This window comes from Trachurus japonicus, chromosome 15 (genome assembly GCF_045865225.1).
Source record: "Trachurus japonicus isolate A0001 chromosome 15, Traja_1.0".
Classification (NCBI taxonomy): Eukaryota; Metazoa; Chordata; class Actinopteri; order Carangiformes; family Carangidae; genus Trachurus; species Trachurus japonicus.
Genome location: NC_140921.1, coordinates 16,061,481 through 16,081,001, shown reverse-complemented (window position 1 = coordinate 16,081,001; position 19,521 = coordinate 16,061,481). Strand labels below are relative to the sequence as shown.

The window sequence follows — 19,521 nt, the reverse complement described above, 5'->3', positions numbered from 1 at the left end:
TGGCATCACAGGCCATGAATAAAGCTTTACAACGTATGTAACATTGGAGTTGCATTTTAAACCTGAACCCAGTTGTCTGATTTTTTAAGTCTTGGTGTTTCCTGCAGGGTCAGTCGAAAACAAACTTCAACATGAGCGATGTGGAGGGAACTGGGGGAAAAAAATCAATAAGAATATTAAAAGAATTAAAAACATGGTGCCTTTGAGCTTTATCCTTGTCCTTTGTCTCATATCCACTAGACCAGCCAATGGTGGGTACAGCGCAGTCCTGCTATGCCTCTGTTTTATGTGATGTCATTGTGCTTGCATAGACATTCATAACTCTGAAGTGCTATATTTTACAGATCTCCTTGTCATCAGTGTTTTACAGCTCACCCCCCTCCCAGGTTAAAAGATTCAGTTACAGGAGCTATTTCTGTAGAAGCACTAATATTTCCCAGACAATAAATTACCATCATGGAACATAAATCTTCTTCACATCGTACCTAAACATGTTTACTTTTCACATGATCTGTGCTTGAGACCAGGTGCCATATTTCCACACATCATGGGACATAAGTAAAAAATAAAGTTGATCATGTCACCTTCACTTTAAATCAGTGCAGAAGAGGATGAGCAGCTTCAACTGCACTGTCACTGTTTTAAATCAAAGCATTCAGAGGGACTTACAGGGGAGGGGGCGCAAATTTATGAAAGTTTATAGCATCGCATACCTCCAAGAAGTCTGGAGCCTTGTGACACAGGTGGCTGTGTGCACCTGCCTGGTCTGGTGCTCAGGGGTCAGTGGTTATTCGGGGCCTCCAAACCAGCTGTTTCCCCTCCCAGCCCCTCCCTCAATATCCCCTTTGGTCTGGCTGGCTGGCTGGCTGCTGGAGGGGCATCCTGCATGTGCAGCCATAAACCACTGCTGGCCGTGCCTCACCGTCATCACCAATCCACACCTGTTTTTGCACTAATATGTGCTCTAAAAGTGTAAGCATATTACAGTAATTGATAGAGAAGGACACCCCTCACCCCTCTATGTCCCTCTCTATTTGTGAGACCTTTTTTATATATAGAGTTCATCTCTCAATATGAAAACAGGGACGCCCATCATCAGTGATTGAAAACGGGGAGCACTATCCTTAATGAAAATTCACCACAATATAATATCCCTGCAGGGAACTGTCACTGTTGGAGTCAATGATGAGTAACCTCACTTTATTGTAGTTTTTATATCCACCGGTGTCACTACAAGATTCCTGTGGGGTGTGGGGTGGAGGGGGTGAGTCGTCTTTTGCAGTGATGTTTATCGTGAGTTATAATCCTGAAATTTATCGCCGATCGATACTGTTGCTTTTCATAGCCTCTTTGTGCTTGCGACGTGCGTCACCGGCGTGCGTTTAAGACGCAAAGGCGCAATTGTTGCCTACCTCCTTTATGCAGCCTCACCACCACCAGCAGCAGCAGCAGCAGCAGCAGAGAGAAAGAGAGGCGGTCGCCACATGGAATAAACATCGTCGCGGTGTTTCTGCCCCCTGTCCATCTCTTATTATTAGCGCTTCGCTCCGCCCTCCTACCTGTAAACCCCCCTCACCACCCCCACCTCATCCTTACACCCACCCACCCTCTCCTCTCCGCTCCACACCACACCACACCACTCCACCCCCCTCCTCCCACCGCCTCGCTCTCCTCTGGAGCGGATCTGACAGGCGCTCTCAGCTGGCCGCTCGGTGCCAGGGTTGCAGGGGGACCGAATGGGAGACAGCGACGTTCACCCGAGCTCCAGTCCGTCTTTATGTTTTTTTGTTTTTTTACGCAGAGCTGACAGCGAAGACGCCCGCAAGAACATGTAGTCTTAGTCGGCCGCAGTGACAGCTGACCAACTGTAGAATTAAACCGTATCTCTGTATGTGTTTTTTCCCCCTTCTTTTTTCTTCCCGTCTTGTTGCAAACGGCTCTTCACAGTCGATTGACGCTTAAAGAAAGTGAGATCGATTCCCCCGCCTGCTAATCGACAAGCTCCCTGAATGGAAGACGGCTAGAGCTCGCCACGCCGAGAAACAGGCTCAGACGTTGTGTTCTTGTTTATTTTTATTTTTATTTTTTTCTTTTCGACTGTCGTTGTATTTACCACCGTCCGAAGTCTCATTGGCAGCCGCGACGGCTGCAAACGACGGCGTCCTTTAGCCATGGCTTTTGGCGTAAAAGAGCCAGAAAATCCCTCAGAATGAGAAGCGCCACAGATTCGTCATTATTGCGGATTTAAATGCCTCTCACCAAGGGCCACCGACCCGCGATTTTGGTCAGGTCCGCGTATATGCGGCGTCTCACGCTGTCACGAGTAAACAATTCATAGGCTGCTAATAAACCCAGTAAAAAATCGGGTGGGTGAACATAATCTACAGAGAAGAGGGGATTTTTTTTTCAAGCAATATGGCTGGTGAGTGGGGCTGGGGACGCTGGCAAAGGCTCTCCAAGGCTCCTAAATGCTAGCTGAAGCAGATGGCACCGTTCCCCATGGAAGCGACAGCTCTATGAGGACAAGCAATATCATTAATAATATAAATCCGGACTCTTCAATCTTAATATCCAAGATGGAAGACGTTGTCATCCCGTTCTCGTCTGAGGTGCCCTGCGACAATAATGGACAGCGCATGTGGTGGGCATTCCTCGCCTCCTCCATGGTGACGTTTTTTGGGGGTCTCTTCATCATCCTGCTATGGAGGACCCTCAAATATCTGTGGACTGTTTGCTGCCACTGCAACATAAAAACCAAGGTAAGATTGCTCTACTTCTGCTGTCAGTTTGCAGCTACATGTGTAAAAAAAAAAAAAAAGAAGCCCCTCCATATATTACACTGATGCACATAATGGTGATATTCCTGTCACATTGGCCTTGACTTCTTGCTCTCTGATGGCCTCCACTGTTCAAGTGACATGCCCCTAAGCTGAATGTTATGGGTTTCCTCATCATCTGCATCATACGCAGCCACTAAACTGATAAAGTGCCCATTGCAGTGCCTTTGTAATGAATGAGTCCCCTGAAGATGATTGTTATTATCCCTTGGCTCGGCTGTCTTCTTGAATATAGGGGGTGGTGTTGCATGACGGACGCTGGTGAGATGAGGGGAGAGAGCAATGCCTTCATTTCATTTTCCTTCAACATGCACCACAGTGTCCTCATCAGCTCGTAACTTCTAGGGTGAAAGTAAACATCTCAGGGGGGCCGCACACCAGTTTCATGTAACCAAACATGATCCTGCACATTCCACCAGTGAGACCTTATGAAGTCTACTGGGACTTCTCATGCAGACCCAATGACACAGAGGCTTGTCGATTAACACACTGTGTAACAACTCTGCAATATTAAGTATCTGGAAACATCATTCCTTGTTGCCACATCTTTCTGTTATTCCACCTCATGTTTACGTTCAGCGGCGGCTGAAATGTGTTTGTTCTGCATGTTGGCAGGAATAATGTAGAACTAGGATAAAAAGGGTGACTGCCCATTCCTTCGCTTGGGGTGGTCTGCATTAAGGATGAATCACGGCTGATTCATGTGTGTATTAAAGCCTGCTTCATACATGACTCACACTCTTATGTGTAGTGCATTGGACCCCTGGCTGAACAGAGGGGCAGCTTGAAAGGTAATGTTGCTGAGAGTGTGCACAAACATGGCCGAACATGTTTCATTTCTCAATGCTTGTTTGAAATAAGAAAATATTCATACGTTTAATACAAAAAAATCCTGAAGTAATGGTGTTTTTAAAAACTGTCTTTAGTCTAGCCAGGGTTTTGTGTCAGTGCCACTGACTAGCAGAGAAGAAAGACAGAGCGAGTGTCAGCTCCCTCGTCCTTGATGTATTTGGGTTGTGTCCAGTTTGTTTGGATGAGCCGTGTACCTCCTGCTGCTTCTCAGTCATGTTCTTTTGGTCGCCTTGGTCCTTTTCTGCCCTTTTCTGTTTGGTATTGTGACAGGTGGGAGACAGGGGCAACCCTAGCTGCCAATAGACAAAGCAGATCCCCTCCACTGAAGGAAAGGTTGAATGCAGTAAGATGTGATACAGGGTGTTTGATTTGGTATTGGTCGTATTGTGTAAATGAATCTTAAGAAAGTGGAAATTAATCCATCAACATTAGCTGGTGAAGACTGTATTTTACATTTGTGAAGAGTTTTACAAAATGGTGAAGCAGTTCATTTGAGATGACGGCAATTAGATTTTTTTTTTGTATTTAGAAATCCCTATCCAAAACATATTTTACTAGAACCCTCACCAAAGAGCACCTGTTTTTTTTTTTTCAGTTTTTCACTCCAAGATCCACACAGTGCTCCCTCACCCCCTTTTTCTCTACGTATTCTAGTAGTACTAGTACTGATAGCTGACTAGATAATAACTCCCAACTCCTAATTTACCTTCATGCATAAAACTCCAAAACCAGATACATTTCATAAAGCTGCTATTTTGCATTGGATATGACTGATACACTTATCATCTCAATGTTTCCTTCATTATACGAATCTTCCACTCAGAAAACTGATCATGCGGAAAAAAAATTGCAGACATTACCATGATACATATAAGAGGCTTCTGCCGGGATCCAAATAATTGCTAAAAAAAAAAAGGTCTCATCTAAACATCTCTTGTTTATGCTGCGAGATGATTCTGCCCAGTAGGTCATTTAGGCTATTATTTGGCTGTCAGCCTCCTGTCATTTTGTCATGCCCATGTATCCCCAGTATCAGAAATGGCACCAAACCATATGTCATCCTTCATACTTCGCACCGTCTTGCTGGGGAAAGTGATGAAAATAAACCATGCAAATATAATGAGGCATCCATCTTGTGACTGCTGGTGGGTATCTGGTTGCATCTCATCTCTAGGAAATGAGAAGAAATGATAAAAATGAAACCACACGCCTGTTGGCGCTCCCTGTCTCTGTTGCAGTGTGTTGTTGCTGTGTTGTGAACGACAGAGCTGTCCTGTTAGGTGACTTTGGTGGGGCTTGACACTTGGCTGCAGTGGGAAAAGGCTTGTTAGGAGTATTAAGAAAGGGAAACTGGATCTGTGTTCAGCTGACTGGTGAGGCCAGCTCGGTTGGCATGTGTCAGAAACAGGATGCATTGTTGGCGTACTGGGAACCTGGAATCAGAGGCAAGGAAATAGAGGTGGAAACTCTGAGAGAGTCACAGGAGGAAGTGGAAACAGGGGGTGTGAGGGTGATGAAGGGTTCGAGAGGGGGTGTTGCATTGCATAGTGTCCTCCTGCGCTTTGCCATTGACACACAGCTGGTGTCCTAAATCTTTTAAATGGCCATCTTCTCTGTTAAGATTATAAGAGAGAGGTCAAGGGTCGAAGAGATCATACGCATCAAGAAAGGCAGAGATAAGGGGATTCTGCCCAGGGAAATGTGCAGTGCAACTTTGATGTCGGCACTGTTCAATAACGGTGTCTGCAGTGTTGCTGCTCATTTACTGCAAAGCCAATAAATGCATATTGAACTCCAAGGAGCTGGGAAAGAGTCCTCAGAAACTGGGATAATCACCTTTTTTAAATAAAAAAAACCTGGATCCGTCTAAAACAAGACAAAACAGTTGTATTGTGGACAGTTAAGCAATGGTCTGATCCGAACATCAGATTTAAAAAAAACAAAAAACAAAACATTAGACATATTGATTTTTCTAAACCTGTGCTAGTAATGGCAACATTATGGCATTATTTATCTGCTGGGTGTTTCAGAGTGCTCAAATGCCACTTTTAAGCCACGTATCAACCACATTGGTAATGCGATTTGCCCTAAGTCCCCCTGCAAACAGCAGCTCTCAGGCTGTCTGGATGAGTGACAATATTTCATTCTCTTTTTATAGTGCAGTTCAAGACTTCACACAATCTAAATATGGGGTTTTCTTACTAAGGGAAAGTCTCACTCAAGACAATGCTAATGCATATGCATGAGTGATGGAAATGTAAGCGCAACCACTCAGTGATATACTGAAGTGGAGGAAGCCACACTAACATGCTGCAAGGCTTGTTAGCATATAAGCTCTGCTCTGTATTCCCGTCCCTATGGTCTTGTAGTCTTGCTGAGTTTTTGTGCTGTTTTCTGTGCTGTGCTGCTTCACTGCTGTATGGTTATCTAATGGTCTAGTTATCCACTCTGCGTCATGCCACCTCCAGGAGTTCTTATATGACGCCTCTGTTATTTGGGATGCGTGGGGAGGAGGAGTATAGAGGCTTTGCGTTTGTGGTATTAATCCCTATTCAAACATGCATGGCATTATCATCCTCTGGAGAACATGACTGTGAAAACATGGCTCTAAGAAAAAAAAGAGAAACACCTGGTATTTTCTATATTAGCGCTTGTGAATCACTTTTCAAACTAGACTCACATTGCAGTTTTCCTATATCTTGTATATGTTTGTGTAGTTGCGACAGCCAGTGAAATCTAAAGTTAATGTTGAGTGAACCTGAGATATTATGACAGAGAAAATGTTGAACTTTCAGGTCCAAAGCAACAAAAGCTGAGAGGAGCTCAATTAATTTTTAGCTGGAGCTGGATTAAATAGTTGATTCGTAAAATAATTCATCAACAGAAAATGAACCCCCAATTAATTGTCCTGTTTCAAACTAAAAACATGAGGATTTGCTTTTTATTAAATTGATAAACTGTGGATTTTGAACTGTTTACAAAACAAATGATTTTAGGGATGTAAAACTGACTGACTTTAGAAAATTGTGATCATTGGAAATGTTTTATTTTCTTCCACAAAATTGTGATATTTCACACATTTTTCAAAGTAAGCAATTAAACAAGGCAGATATATATCAATACTGAAAATTATCCCATATTGTTTTTGACAAATTTTTCAGCTTTGTGAACTGGCTAATTAGACAGCAGGTCACTGTTGGCTCCTGCTATTACCAATGCCATACTGTTGCCTAGTTTAATTTGCCAGTTGGCATGATCTGGCTGACTAAGTGATGTCATCATATTTGTAAGATTTGGTACAAACTCATTAATTCTCAGCAGTATGGAAACCATCCATGTCCCTATTTACCTTCTTTAAAATACATTGATCAGTCACTGTTACCACTTTGATTGAGTTATTTTACCCAGAACACATCCCTACAGGTGTTTAGAAGGCAGTTTCATCTGGGGGTGTGAAATAGAAGAACAGTGTTCAGCCCTGCATCGGTGGGAGAAGGAGCTGCAGTGGACTCCACCACTGACACCTGTCACAGAGCAGTTAGGAGAGAGATTGTTCCGTCCTATCGGCTGTGAACTGGTCTGAACTGACAACACAGAGGAAGTAAGTGCACAAGCAGCATCAGAGTAGACTGTCACGTATTTCGATCTAAGCACTAAACTACATGTGTCGGTGTGTTTTGGTGAGATATATATCCTGCTAAATGAGGACTGAAAAAACAAAACACACCTCCCACCTTGCCTGAGCACAACAGCTGATGCAGCTACTGCACTGAGCACCTTCCGCCTCCCCCTCATCCCCCCAAGGTGCAACATGGAGTGTTTTATGTGCACTTTAGAGCCAACAGACGTCAGGACTGTACAGTTGTTTCTGTCCAAACAGCTCAGCGAGCGGGGTGATGGAGCCGTGTACCTGCTCTGTTTGGACAATCTACTCTTGACACTTATCACTCCTGTACTCGGGCTTAATCTAGATGACATTTGGTTACATAATTGCCGACATCTGTATGTTCTCTGCATGTGAATCAGCACGTAATATTTCCTGTTCATAGTGGTAAAAACAGACAATCCTCCACACGGTGTGACTATTAAATTACATATTTAAATATTGATGTATTACATTTGCACTTTCATAATATGTGATAGATGTTTTTATATACTGAGACAATTTCTCTACATTTGTATGGACCTCCGTACACCAGCTCGTCTCTGCATCTCTCACACAAATCTTACTCTACGTGTTACTTGAGTTTCAGCCCATTCCATACACAGTTAGTTTATCATTTGCATTTTAGCCTCTGGTCTGAATATTATACATTTTACTTTGTCTATTATTTGAAATTTGACGCGTCTTTTGCAAATGTGGAAACACTTATAATGCTGTAAACAATATTTTCTCACATTTTGACTGATACATTTAATAATATTTTACAAATATCAGTATTACAAGTGCAATTTTATCCTTGTTCATTCGTATTTAGCTCATGTTGTTTCTCATGTTTGCTTGCTGCTGCTCCAGCCCTGTGTCCCTGTGGCAATCAAGGGATCATTAAAGTTTCATCTTATTTAATGAGAGTTTGATGGGCCGTGTTTTGGTTCTCTTCACTGAAGGCCAGACTCTGCTCCTGTGATGTGACTAATAAACAGGTGGGGCGGGGACTCATCTGGTGCATCGGCTGTGTTTGTGTTTGCTCTGACCCCTGTCAGTCTGCAGTGTTGTGTATTATCACGTAAGATTTAATAGTTTTAAGGTTAAAGGTGGAAAGGTGGATCAATTTCCTTAAATCCCCCCCCCCCCCCACAAGACAAAATCCATTGTATGATCAGCCATTTAATGAGACATGGCAGCCTCTGTGAAGCCTCTGAAATTTTAAATCATAACGATGCATTTCCATAATTGAAGATTGATATTGATTTGTATGCTCTAAGGCTTGGCTTTTACTGCAGAGCGATTAATCATCCCTGAATCTGAAACCCACAACAGTGTAAGCATGTGTTCACGTTTGTGTTTGCCATGTGTGACGAGGAATAGCCCAAAACCCATGGCAGAGTGAGGTATAGCTGGGACACTCTTCAGTGCGCTTACCTTTCACTGGAATGGATTGCGGAGGTGCCTGCAGAGAGGAACTGTTATGGGCCTGTGTACTCCCTTGTGCTTGGCAACCGACCAGCTGCATTTCGCCAGAGCAGCATAGAGCACACACCCTCCCATCAGCTGTCGCTCTCACTAACCTCGGCCTAACGTGGCCCAGCTCGGCCTGCTTCAGCTCGGCCCTGGCCCGCTAAAGTCCAGAGCTAATTGAAGAAATGAAATGTGCCAAGCAAACACCTGGTGAAATGAGCACGAGTGTAGCATAGAGCACTTGATAAAGGCTTGTTTTGCATATATAGCTATTTGATGTCATTTCAGGAATGTGTGTGGAGGTGGACTACTATATTCTACAGTAGCTCAGCTGCATGTGTTGTTGACACTTGCTAGGAGTGAGCATGCCTGGTAGCTATCCCAGGGCAAAGTGGGAACAGTCTACTTGCCAGTCCCCGGACCATTTAAAATAAATCAGGAATAGGGCTGCAACTAATGATTATTTCCATCTTCCTTAGCTTGCCGAACAAATTTTGTAAAAATGCCTGTTGCAATTTCCCAGAGCGCAAAGTGATATCTTCAGATTACTTGTTTTGTCCAAACAACGGCACAAAATCCAAAGATATTCAATTTGCAATGACACAGAGCAGAGGAAATCTGTCTTTCTCTTTGATAGGAGACTTAAATGACTAATTGATTTTCAGCCTCATCTGAAGAACACAAGTTGTGTGGAGATGAGTCAGTTGGGATTTATTAAATTTGTGTGTATATGTTCTCTTTGAGATTTCACTATCTTGATCTACTTTTGAGTTCTAAACAAATGTAAAAATAAACATACTGCAGCAGCACACAGTGGATATAATGTAAGCTTTTCCAAATCTGTTCTGTCTATGGAATGGGTGACTCATGAGTTATTCTTCAGTGGAGATCCTCCCTTTTCTGGGCCCTAATCCCTAATTCTCTGTGCCTGATTTGATGGCCATCTAGGGACAACTCTAGTGTGCCATGCTGATGTATGATAATCCACAGACAAGGAGAGGCCATATATCAGGCCAGACTATGTATATCATGAAACAGAAACAGAGGTCCACCCCCATGTGCCCAAACTGTGCTCTCTTGCTGTCATGCTGTTATGTCTTCTTTGGCCAGTCACTGGACTATTAAAAGGACGCCCACGCCCTGGGAACTATTCAGAGGTTAAAGGTTAGAGGGGAAGGGTGTACCTGGCTCCACAAGCGGCAGGAGTGCAAGACTGGCATTCCCGACATTGAAAATGTGTGATAGGGTCTAAGCCACCTGATCCTTGCCTAGTCAAACTGGCAGTGGAGGACCATTTGCATATAGATCTGCTGGTTGAGAGCAGCTAGGCTAAGCTGGTATAGGAGGCCTGCAGGAGGGAGATAGCTAGCTACTGTAGTGCCTGGCTAGCCAGCGGGATCATGGCTTATGGTTTCCAGTCTACCAGCTTTCTTCCTCAGCTGTTGTTGTCCTTAAACAGCTTAACATCAGAGGAAGGGTGTGTGTGTCTCTCTCTGTGTATCTTTCTGTGTGTAGACTGGGTGCCCTTCTTATAGCCAGGCCATAGTAATATATAATCAAATTAATTAAAAAAGATGAAACATGAACAAGAAACATTGCAGCTGTTTCAAAGAAAAGACAAACGGCTTACACTGACAATTTGTTAAAAAATATGTTGATATTCACATGTGGCATATCCACATGTGAATATCAACATATTTTTTATCTTGGTTTGTGGATTTTGAATAGTATTTAAGCTGTAGTTTTGGAAGGACAGTACCATATTTTCCAATGATACCAACAGCTGCTCTGACTGTTATACATACAGGCCTCACTGGTCTTTTATCTTTGTAAAATTTACAAATGCTTTTTTTTTTGTGTGTGCAGCTAACAGAAACCGATTCTGCTCCAATACATTTTTCGATTTTGCTTGGAGTCTACATGCACATGCAGCATTTGTCTGTTAAGACTATAGACAAATGTTGCATGCTGAGATTCTCACACTGTTTTAAAAAAAAACCTGAACGCTATGTTAATATTATACAGTGTAATCAGATTTTTCTTTCAGGTTTATTGTGTAAAAGTGTTCAAAAACTAGAAATATTCAAATCTTCCATGCCATTGCATCGAATAACAGCAACCAGCCGGGCCGGCACGTGCGCAGCCCTTTATCAGGCACATCCAGCCATCCCCTACTCTCCCCCTCATTTTCGCTCCATTCCTCTCAGCTCACCACCCACCCTCCAAAATCAGGGAAGCCCGTGGAGCATTGATATGTGGACATCAAAACGCAGTTAACATAATAATTGGCGCTTTGAGCTGTGTGCACTGATGCACGGAGGGAGAGAGGGAGAGAGATGGAGACAGAGAGAGGGGAGAATGTGTAGAGGACACTGCAGTGACCTTCAAAGATCTCAGCGGGTGCCGTTTCTGTTTTCCTGTTTAGAGATCAGCTCTCTTTCTTCGCAACATACATGCACTGGTGTATAAGGTTGAACATACAAGTGGCTGAACATGCAAGCAGAGCTTCCATTCTCAGAGAAGGTTAGGAAAGTGTTAGGATTACACGTCGCCACCGCACGACCACCACCACCACCGCCCCAAGCAACCTCAATTAACCTCCAATGGCGCTAGGCTAATATGCTAATTGCCATTCTCCTTGCAGGCTAACAGCAGGCTCAGGTTTTTCTCTGTGTGCCAACAATGTGCCTTCATAGCTTCCATGCTATGATACTAAGATTGCACCCGATTTGGCAACATCCCAGTCAGCGTCTATTAGGTAGGTGAGCACCAGACGCTAATAAAATGGAATGTCTTTATGAGGAAATGCAAGTTCAACTGACAGTGAAGGGCAGACTACAAGCTGAACCCTGCTCCGCCAAAGTGAGTGGGCCTGCTACACAATGATTTTACCTCTTGACTTCTTCTGACATTTTCCAGGGTAGCTGCACAGAATGAATAGCCCAGCTGTCAATTACAGCTTTGTTTGATGCCTGCAAAAGTGAAATCCCAGAAGGTCCTGTCTCACTCAGGTTCCGTCTGCTGCACGGCATTGCTCGCAAAGCTGTGAAATGTATCTAGACGTGAACCAAGTGAGGCAGAGCAATTTCAGAGTGACACGAGCTCTGTAAGATGATGCGCCTAGTGTTGAGCCCCAAATGACAGCACGTGTAGACATCATGTACAAATGATGCACTGAATGTATGGGTTCGTTGCTGGATGCCTCATTAAAGATGGATGATAATGTAGAGCTACCATGCTGCTCTCTGACAGCCGATGCCATTGATATTAAAGAGCTCTTTAATTGGTTAGTAGTGGTTAGACTATTAAATTGCATAGCTTCCCTCTCGGGGATCACTCAGACGGGAGATATTTTAATCTGTAAATAGATATACATAGCTATCACATGAACAGAAGCCATTTCGAACATCCTGGATGTACTTAAAAATGAATGACAAATTATGCAGATTCAAATACAATTTATGATGTAATACGTGAAAAATATGCATTTTCTAGGAACTAATTGGTCTGAATGTCATTTCAGTGGACATATCATTTTATGTACTACTACTAATAAGTCTATTCATCATGGTTAGTGCCATGGGGCATCGACTCATTCATTATGTACCTACAACAGGCATCAGTTATAAATATATAGATTTGTTTGTTATGGCTTCATTGCCAGATGTAATGTCTAATACTTTGATCCTGTCTTGTCAGATTGAAATGCATATTGCTCTGGGGAGTGCATGATGCCCTATAATACAGTGCTCTTCACAACAAGTATTGTATGTCTACGTATATAGAGTTGTGGATCTAAGTTTTTTTCTTTTCTTTTTTTTGTAGCGTAGTGTTATCGCAGTGCCAGTTTTTGTGTTACAATGGAAAATAGTGTGACAATCAGGTTACAGAAATGTGGAATCTGAAAACATTATAATCCACAAGAGATTGCAGCATTGTTATCAGTTGGATTAGGAATGTGTCAAATGTGATAAAACTATTGATTCTTAATGACTGGCAGATGTACCTACAGTATGTATGATAAGAAAGTAATTTATAATATTGTTTCTTCCCTGATGGTAATTGCTACTCACTATGTTACCACTGTCAATCAGGATTCACACCCTAGATGCCTCTGGGTAGTTTGTGGTTGGTGTTGAAATGTGTGCTCCAATTATGATGTTGACCAGGGGAACGGCAGGGATTAGTTCTAATATTCAGACTACGTAATGCAGTCCACGGTGCTCATCTGAGATGTGAATTCCATTGGTGACAGTGACACACAGCAGTTGTGCTCCATCTCTGTGTTTTGGCAGGATGCATTAAACATGACGACCGTAGGCCTCAGCTATTCTGCACAAGTGAAGATTTTCAGCACCATGGAGAGCTCAGGAAGGACTGAATGAGCAATGAGCTTCCCATACACATACTATGCAGTATGTGTGTCTATTTCTGTGCTGTTCACTGCCTAAAAATCGGTTGTTCGGCATTTTCTATTTGTGCTAAAACAATCTGTCTATATGGCAAAAACTACACACAGATAAGTTCAAAAACTGGAACTTATTCTGTGAATAAAGTCTTCTAGTATTCTAAGATGATCGTAAAAGACATTTCCTAATACATAAACTTTAAGTTGCAAGCTGTTTTCAGTAGGTTTTTGTTTATATTGATATATTGGAATCGAAAATTGCAATTGTAGTTACCATAAATGCTATATCTTTTCTTTGGGGATAGTCATTCTGTGGGAATAGCCTGATAAAAAGTTTGACTTGACACAAATCCAGTCTCATAGAGCAGCTCCAAGCTCTTTAACTAGTGCCCAGGGAATAAGCAATGAGTTGGAGTCATCACATATCAAAAGCAGGGTTTAATTGGTAGCAGTGAAACTAAGCAAGAGTGTGAACAGGTTGCTAATACGGCAGCAGTGAAGTGGAGGTGGTGCGTGACAGGACGATCTGAATATCCCTGTGTGTTGCACAGAATGTAAGAAAGGAGCTGGAGTGGAGTAACTGGTGGAAAACCAATCAAAGATCAAAGGCATTCTTCATGCCTTACCGAGTGTATCATCACACCTCAGTATTTTTCTTGAAATCCAATGTGTGAGAGCAGAATGGGATTATACTCAGCTAAAAATATTAAACATAACATGAGCTGACAGACAGAAAGTCCTGCAGGTACAAGAGTTGCATGTAACAATCATATAAACCATTATGGTAAGACACAAGTTATTTATAGACACTCAACAGTAGTGGGGCTAAAAAAAAGAGTAAAGTTTGTCTGTCATAAGAGTGGGGCTAAAGGTGTGGGTTTATTCCCTTAGGAGCACTGGCTCAGCACATTTCATGGCAATCTTCTTATTAGATTATATTATGTGCAAAGTTGATATTCTGGCCTAAGGGGTACGACCGGGAGGAAGTTCATGAATGTTCAGAACTGACAGGGTTCATTCTTTGGGGGAACATAAATGCACTCAGTAAATGTCATGGATATAAAAGTTATTGTGTAACTGGAGAGTTTGGCCTGCAGAAATCAAGCAGCTCAAACGAAGAATCTTGTCACGATTGTGAACTAAAATCAGCAGCCAGAGAAAATCCTTCCACTGTGTAGAAAAACATGAAGTAATGCCTTTTACCAGCCCTACTTAAAACACAAACTACTTAACAGAAGGACCTCAAGACAAAAGGATCACGAGGCATAATATTAACCACCATATCACTGTGCAAAATGCACTGTGGGTAAACTCTTGTTGTGGTAGAGTGGCGCCAATAGTCGAAACGTGAGGATGAAGCCATGTCAAAAAGTAAAGACAACGCATTAATGCAGACACATTTTTTGGTATCTGACAAAATATACCTGATGAGCTAATATCTGCTGATGATATTGGCTCACTGGATTTTCAGTCTGGCTCCAGATGCTCAGGTCTCTGCCACTGTGCTTGCTGGCTCACTGTTGGCTTCTGGGACCTTTGAGTGGAACGAAGCCATAATTAGTGTGATTAGCTCCACCTGTGCTTGATCTGTGGTGAACAGCAACCAAACAGCTGAATCCACTAGTTGATAATAACGAACGTGTGTGTGTACTTGTATGATTGTAATTACACCTGATAACTTTGTTTTTAGTTTTTTAGAATGACAATAGCTTCTTTGGGATGGTAAAGTATGGCCGGTTATGCTAGCTGGTTAGTGTGATAACTTCAGTAGAATAAAAATTATGATAGAAAGAAACAAGAGTTAACATTGGTGGCATCTGGAGAGCTGAACTTGCAACATTTCCTCAGCCAATGGTCAACAGCCAATGTATGTTGATGCTAATGTTAGCTATGTAGCAATAGCAAAACACACATTTTTTTAACTGTATATCTGTATGGCATATTTACATTTGTGGGTTGCTTACAGACTGTGGGATTAGATTGGAGATATTAATTGATATAATTTTTTTAATACAATTAGGCTACCACTGAAGCCTGACAAGACAATTTATTTTCACTGTAGGTAGGCTATGTCCTCAAAAGGTTGGCCAGTTAAACACTTGAGTGACTGTGAAAACATTGCTAAAACACACTAATTTACTTCACTTTCCCTGTGGAGCAGGGCTGAGGGTTTCTGAATAAAAACTTCTTTTTTTTATTGTCGACAGGAGTGGGTTGGCACATCTGCAGAAACAGGCAGTAATGGTCTGTAATCTTGAGGGAGTGGGCGTGTGTGGGATTGAACTATCCCACACAGACCTTTAATTGAGAGTTAAAAAATGACATTAGGACTCAGAAATGCACTCCTAAGTGCAGTCATTGTGATAGTTTTGACAAAAGTGAGAAGTGCACTTTAGTTTAGGTTACTAAAACCATTGCTGTTCAGAAAAAAGCCGAGAATAGATTTGGTGACATGATTGGACTTTGGGATTAAAACGAAAGGCAGATAAGGAAGAAAAATCTATCAGTGCCAGTCAGATCTTCAAGCTTACAGTAATTTACATAGAGCTTGATGAAATATCAAGTTAAAGAACTGCCGTTATTGTTGTCAGACCTAACCCTCTGTGACAAACACTTCTGTTTCATCTAACGGCTTCACTATAAAATCAACCCCGTGTTTCCACACCTGAATAGTTGTTAAGTGAAGCAGCTGCAGTATAGAAAATGTTCGGTTTTGTATCAGCAGCAACTTAAGGCAGCTTTGATACAGCTGCAGGTGAGTGAGCAGTAAACAGCGAGGCTTATGGTGAGATAAAATCACAAACAGTTATGCTGGATTACATGCATGGATTGTTTCCTGTGAATCCCCATTTGAATCCAGCGTCTTGGAATAACAATGAAAATGTCAATTGAGGGAAAACAGTATCAAAGACAGCGTTTAATTTGATGAAATCTTAGATTTTGTCTTGTGCATTTCATTAGTTCTAATTTTCTTAATGGTTGAGTGAATGATTGTGATGGTCAGCGCTGATGGTGAGAGGCTGGATATTGCTCTCAATTGTTTTGCTTTGATCTAAATGAAACCACTGAGTTTAGGAGCTTCTCTATTGCACATTGTCTCAAGTGAAGATGAGCAACAGAAGAATAACGGAACGTTTTCATAAAGCAATAGGCTTTCATCTTCTTTCTCTCTCTCAGTTTATCCTCTTTAATTTCCCCAGTTGTTGACTTAATATACTTTGTTTTTATCTGTTTCCATATGTTGGTATTTCTCCTCTGTACAGCCTCTTTTTTTCTCCTCCATTATCCACATCACTCTCCATCTTTCTCCCTCATTTTAGCCTGATTCAAAGCATCTTCATGTGTCATTGTCCTTCAGGTGTCCCCTGTGTTTCCCTCAAAAGGAGCCACAGTCTGGGAATTTGGTGGCCAGACACAACTGGTTTCTGCTGGGGAGCCCTTGTTGTTTTGGCGTCTAGCCTCGGGGACATGAACACAGTGGGACAGATCATAAGTGATATCACAAATGACATGTGGAAATTCAGCATTGTTAAAACACTGGAAAAAACTTGCCCTCAGCAGTCACTCAGAATTAGAGTATGACAAGAAAGGGAGAAAGCTGATCAGGAAGAAAGAGCAGACAGATTGCAACTCTCAGCTTTCTGTTTTTGACAGTTTATGAGAACATTAATTGCCCTTTCTTTTTTTCCTCAAGTAGAAGGATTTACCCTCCTACTTGAGGGTGTTGACCCTTGCTCAGGGGATCAGAAACGGATTATTTCTGTGACTTGGCATGACTGGAGAAGGAGCCTTTCACCTGTCTCAAAAGGGAACAGGGTCAAAGTTGACGAGGGTCGAAGGAGAAATTAGCCGTCTGCATGTTCTCACATGACGCGGCCAGTCAACAGAACGGAGGCGGAGACTTCTGAGGTGAAACCCTACCTATGCAAGCCGCTCTGCTGCTGTTTCCTCTTCCTGTGGGAGCAGCTCAGGCCTGCTAAGATGGCTGCTCTGTAATTACTTTGACATGCAGCCTCTGACCATCAGTGCCATGCTCCCTGTCGATCAAAGCAACCCGTTCTTGGCGAGGTGTGCATGTGGGTGTGAGAAATACAGAGTTTATGTGGCAATAAGAACAAAGACACACAAGTCAGGAAATACATCTCCTTGTTATAAATAGATAAAGAGGATCCTTCTTAGTCTTGTTCAGCCTTCCAGAGTCTAGTCATTACGTCCATTTCCACACTCTGGTCCAAAAACACAGAGAAGCAGAGCTTTTACACTGCAGCTACTTAAGACTTAAGAACATTTTGCTCACAGAAACATTTAATTATCCCAAACATTATGAATTCATCAATGTTTTCTTTGATGAATTCATAATGTCATGTCTTGAGTTTTTGTCAGTCTTTGTACAAAGGAAACTTGGAACAGCAGTGGGAAGCCAGTGGGTTGAATGGCAGTGACTGCGATATATAGAGATTGTAGTGTGATTTACTGCTGTCTCAGGGCAGCCTTGGCCCTGCTGTTTTTATTCACACATACAATATAACGCACGCACACACACACGCACACACGCACACACACATGCACACCAGTCCCACACAAACACAGAGACACACCATTAAAAGCATTAGGAGTCTGACATTTAGGCTATGCACGCCACACAGGTGGTGGTTTACTTTTCTGGGCAGCCTCTGTGTTTCAATGCACTCACATGGAGGCAAGGCAGGACAGTTTAAAAGCAGGTGGGAACAAGTAAATGGAACTCCAGAGAGAAGACAAAAGAACAGTTTTACATTAAGACTGATTCTCATCTGTGGGGAACTAATGTCAGCAGCTGGCTAAAGACAGAGTACACCTCTAAAACCTGCTAATTAATATATATTGTACCTCGGTTGTTTAATCCTCGTAACACCCAGAGAGTAAAAATGACTAACTGCCATTTATGGGGGTTACTCATCCTGAAATGAAATAAGCATACTCTGTCTGCTCGTCTCTACATGCATACGATGTGCTGCTTATACTATAGTGTCAGACTGTAGTCATAACGCCTGACCTAGCTGTGACCTCCCAGAGGGGCCGTGACCTCCTCGTTTCTGGTTGACAGTGGAGCAAGGCTCATTCATTGTAACACAGGGAAAGTAATAGCCCTGCCATGTCAGAGGGTTTACCCAGGAGAACAGCAATGTGGGCCTGAAAATCAAATTAGATTTGAAGTTTTTTGAGTTCAACTTTCCCCAAGCAGTTACTTGCTAAAATGCATTAGAGTTGTATTTTCACATTTGCTTCTTCCTGCAGCCCTTAAATGCTGGTTACCTTTTGGTACTTTGAAGTGAAAGAGAAAACAAAACAATACAATTTTTTCCAATTTTTTGGTGCTCAGAGGTTGTCTGTCTGTGTCAACAGTGTTCACAGGCGAATTACATTTTTTGTTTACCCATTCCAGTTACTGCTGGGTATAGAGGCTTTCTGTCCTCCCCTCTGTTCTGGGAAAACAAAATAACAAAGAGGCAGCTGGAAGCTCCCTGTAGTTTTAAAGGTGACTCTACTCATGTTTGTACCAGATATTATTAAATCTGCCCTCTGTTTTGCTCCAAACAACATCTATGCAATAATCAAAAGACTTTTACAGTTACTTTTGCTGCAAGATGCTAATCATCAACACTGACCTGTCACTCCGTGGCCAGGAATCTTTCTTTCTGTCATCTCTGACTCTGCACTGACATTTGAAAGATTACTATCTCCAGCGAAGGAAAATTCTTAAATTGAAGTCCATCCTCTCCAGAAGACCGTTACCACTGCATGAATCTCAAGGCTGGATTATTGCAACTCACTGTACCTGGGTATTGGCCAGTCCTCTCTGTCTCGCCTGCAGCGGGTGCAGACTGCCGCAGCGAGACTCCTCTAAGAGGTACCAGAAAAAGAGATGGCATTACACTGCCACAAGCGTCCCTGCACTGGCTGCTTGTCAAAACAGGATCGAATTCAACGTTCTTTTATTCGCTGGTCATTTCAGATCTTCTCGGCCAATAGTCTGAATCTAGGCCTCTTAAATCCAGGGATAATCTTCCACTTTCAATCAAATGTTCCATCTCCACTGATGATACTGATATTTATTTTATTTTACAAATCAGTCTTTATAAGTTTTATTCTTGGTCATATTATTGCACATATTCTGATATTGCCTTGTATTAAATCAAGGTCACTTCTTATGCACATTAGTTATGGGCAGTGATGAATTTCCTGTCTTAACGATATTGAGGAAATGTCTCACATGTACTTCAGCACTTGAGTGTGTGAGCTCCATTGGCAGGGTATCATAATAT

At 42.3% G+C, this 19,521-nt stretch overlaps 1 protein-coding gene across 25 annotated transcripts in view; it reads left to right on the top strand.

Annotated features, from left to right (window-relative positions):
• The first annotated feature begins 1,467 nt into the window (after positions 1-1,467).
• Positions 1,468-19,521, top strand: part of kcnma1a (potassium large conductance calcium-activated channel, subfamily M, alpha member 1a) — a 136,499-nt gene continuing 118,445 nt past the window's right edge. For 19 of the 25 annotated variants that reach the window (XM_085799917.1, XM_085799923.1, XM_085799911.1 and 16 more), the window contains exon 1: positions 1,694-2,759. In XM_085799917.1, the coding sequence (XP_085656043.1) occupies positions 2,469-2,759 (291 nt within the window). In that variant the 5' untranslated portion in view covers positions 1,694-2,468. Of the gene's footprint in view, positions 2,760-19,521 lie in introns of all 25 variants that reach the window. The other 6 variants (XM_085799922.1, XM_085799925.1, XM_085799918.1 and 3 more) reach the window with 2 other exon arrangements.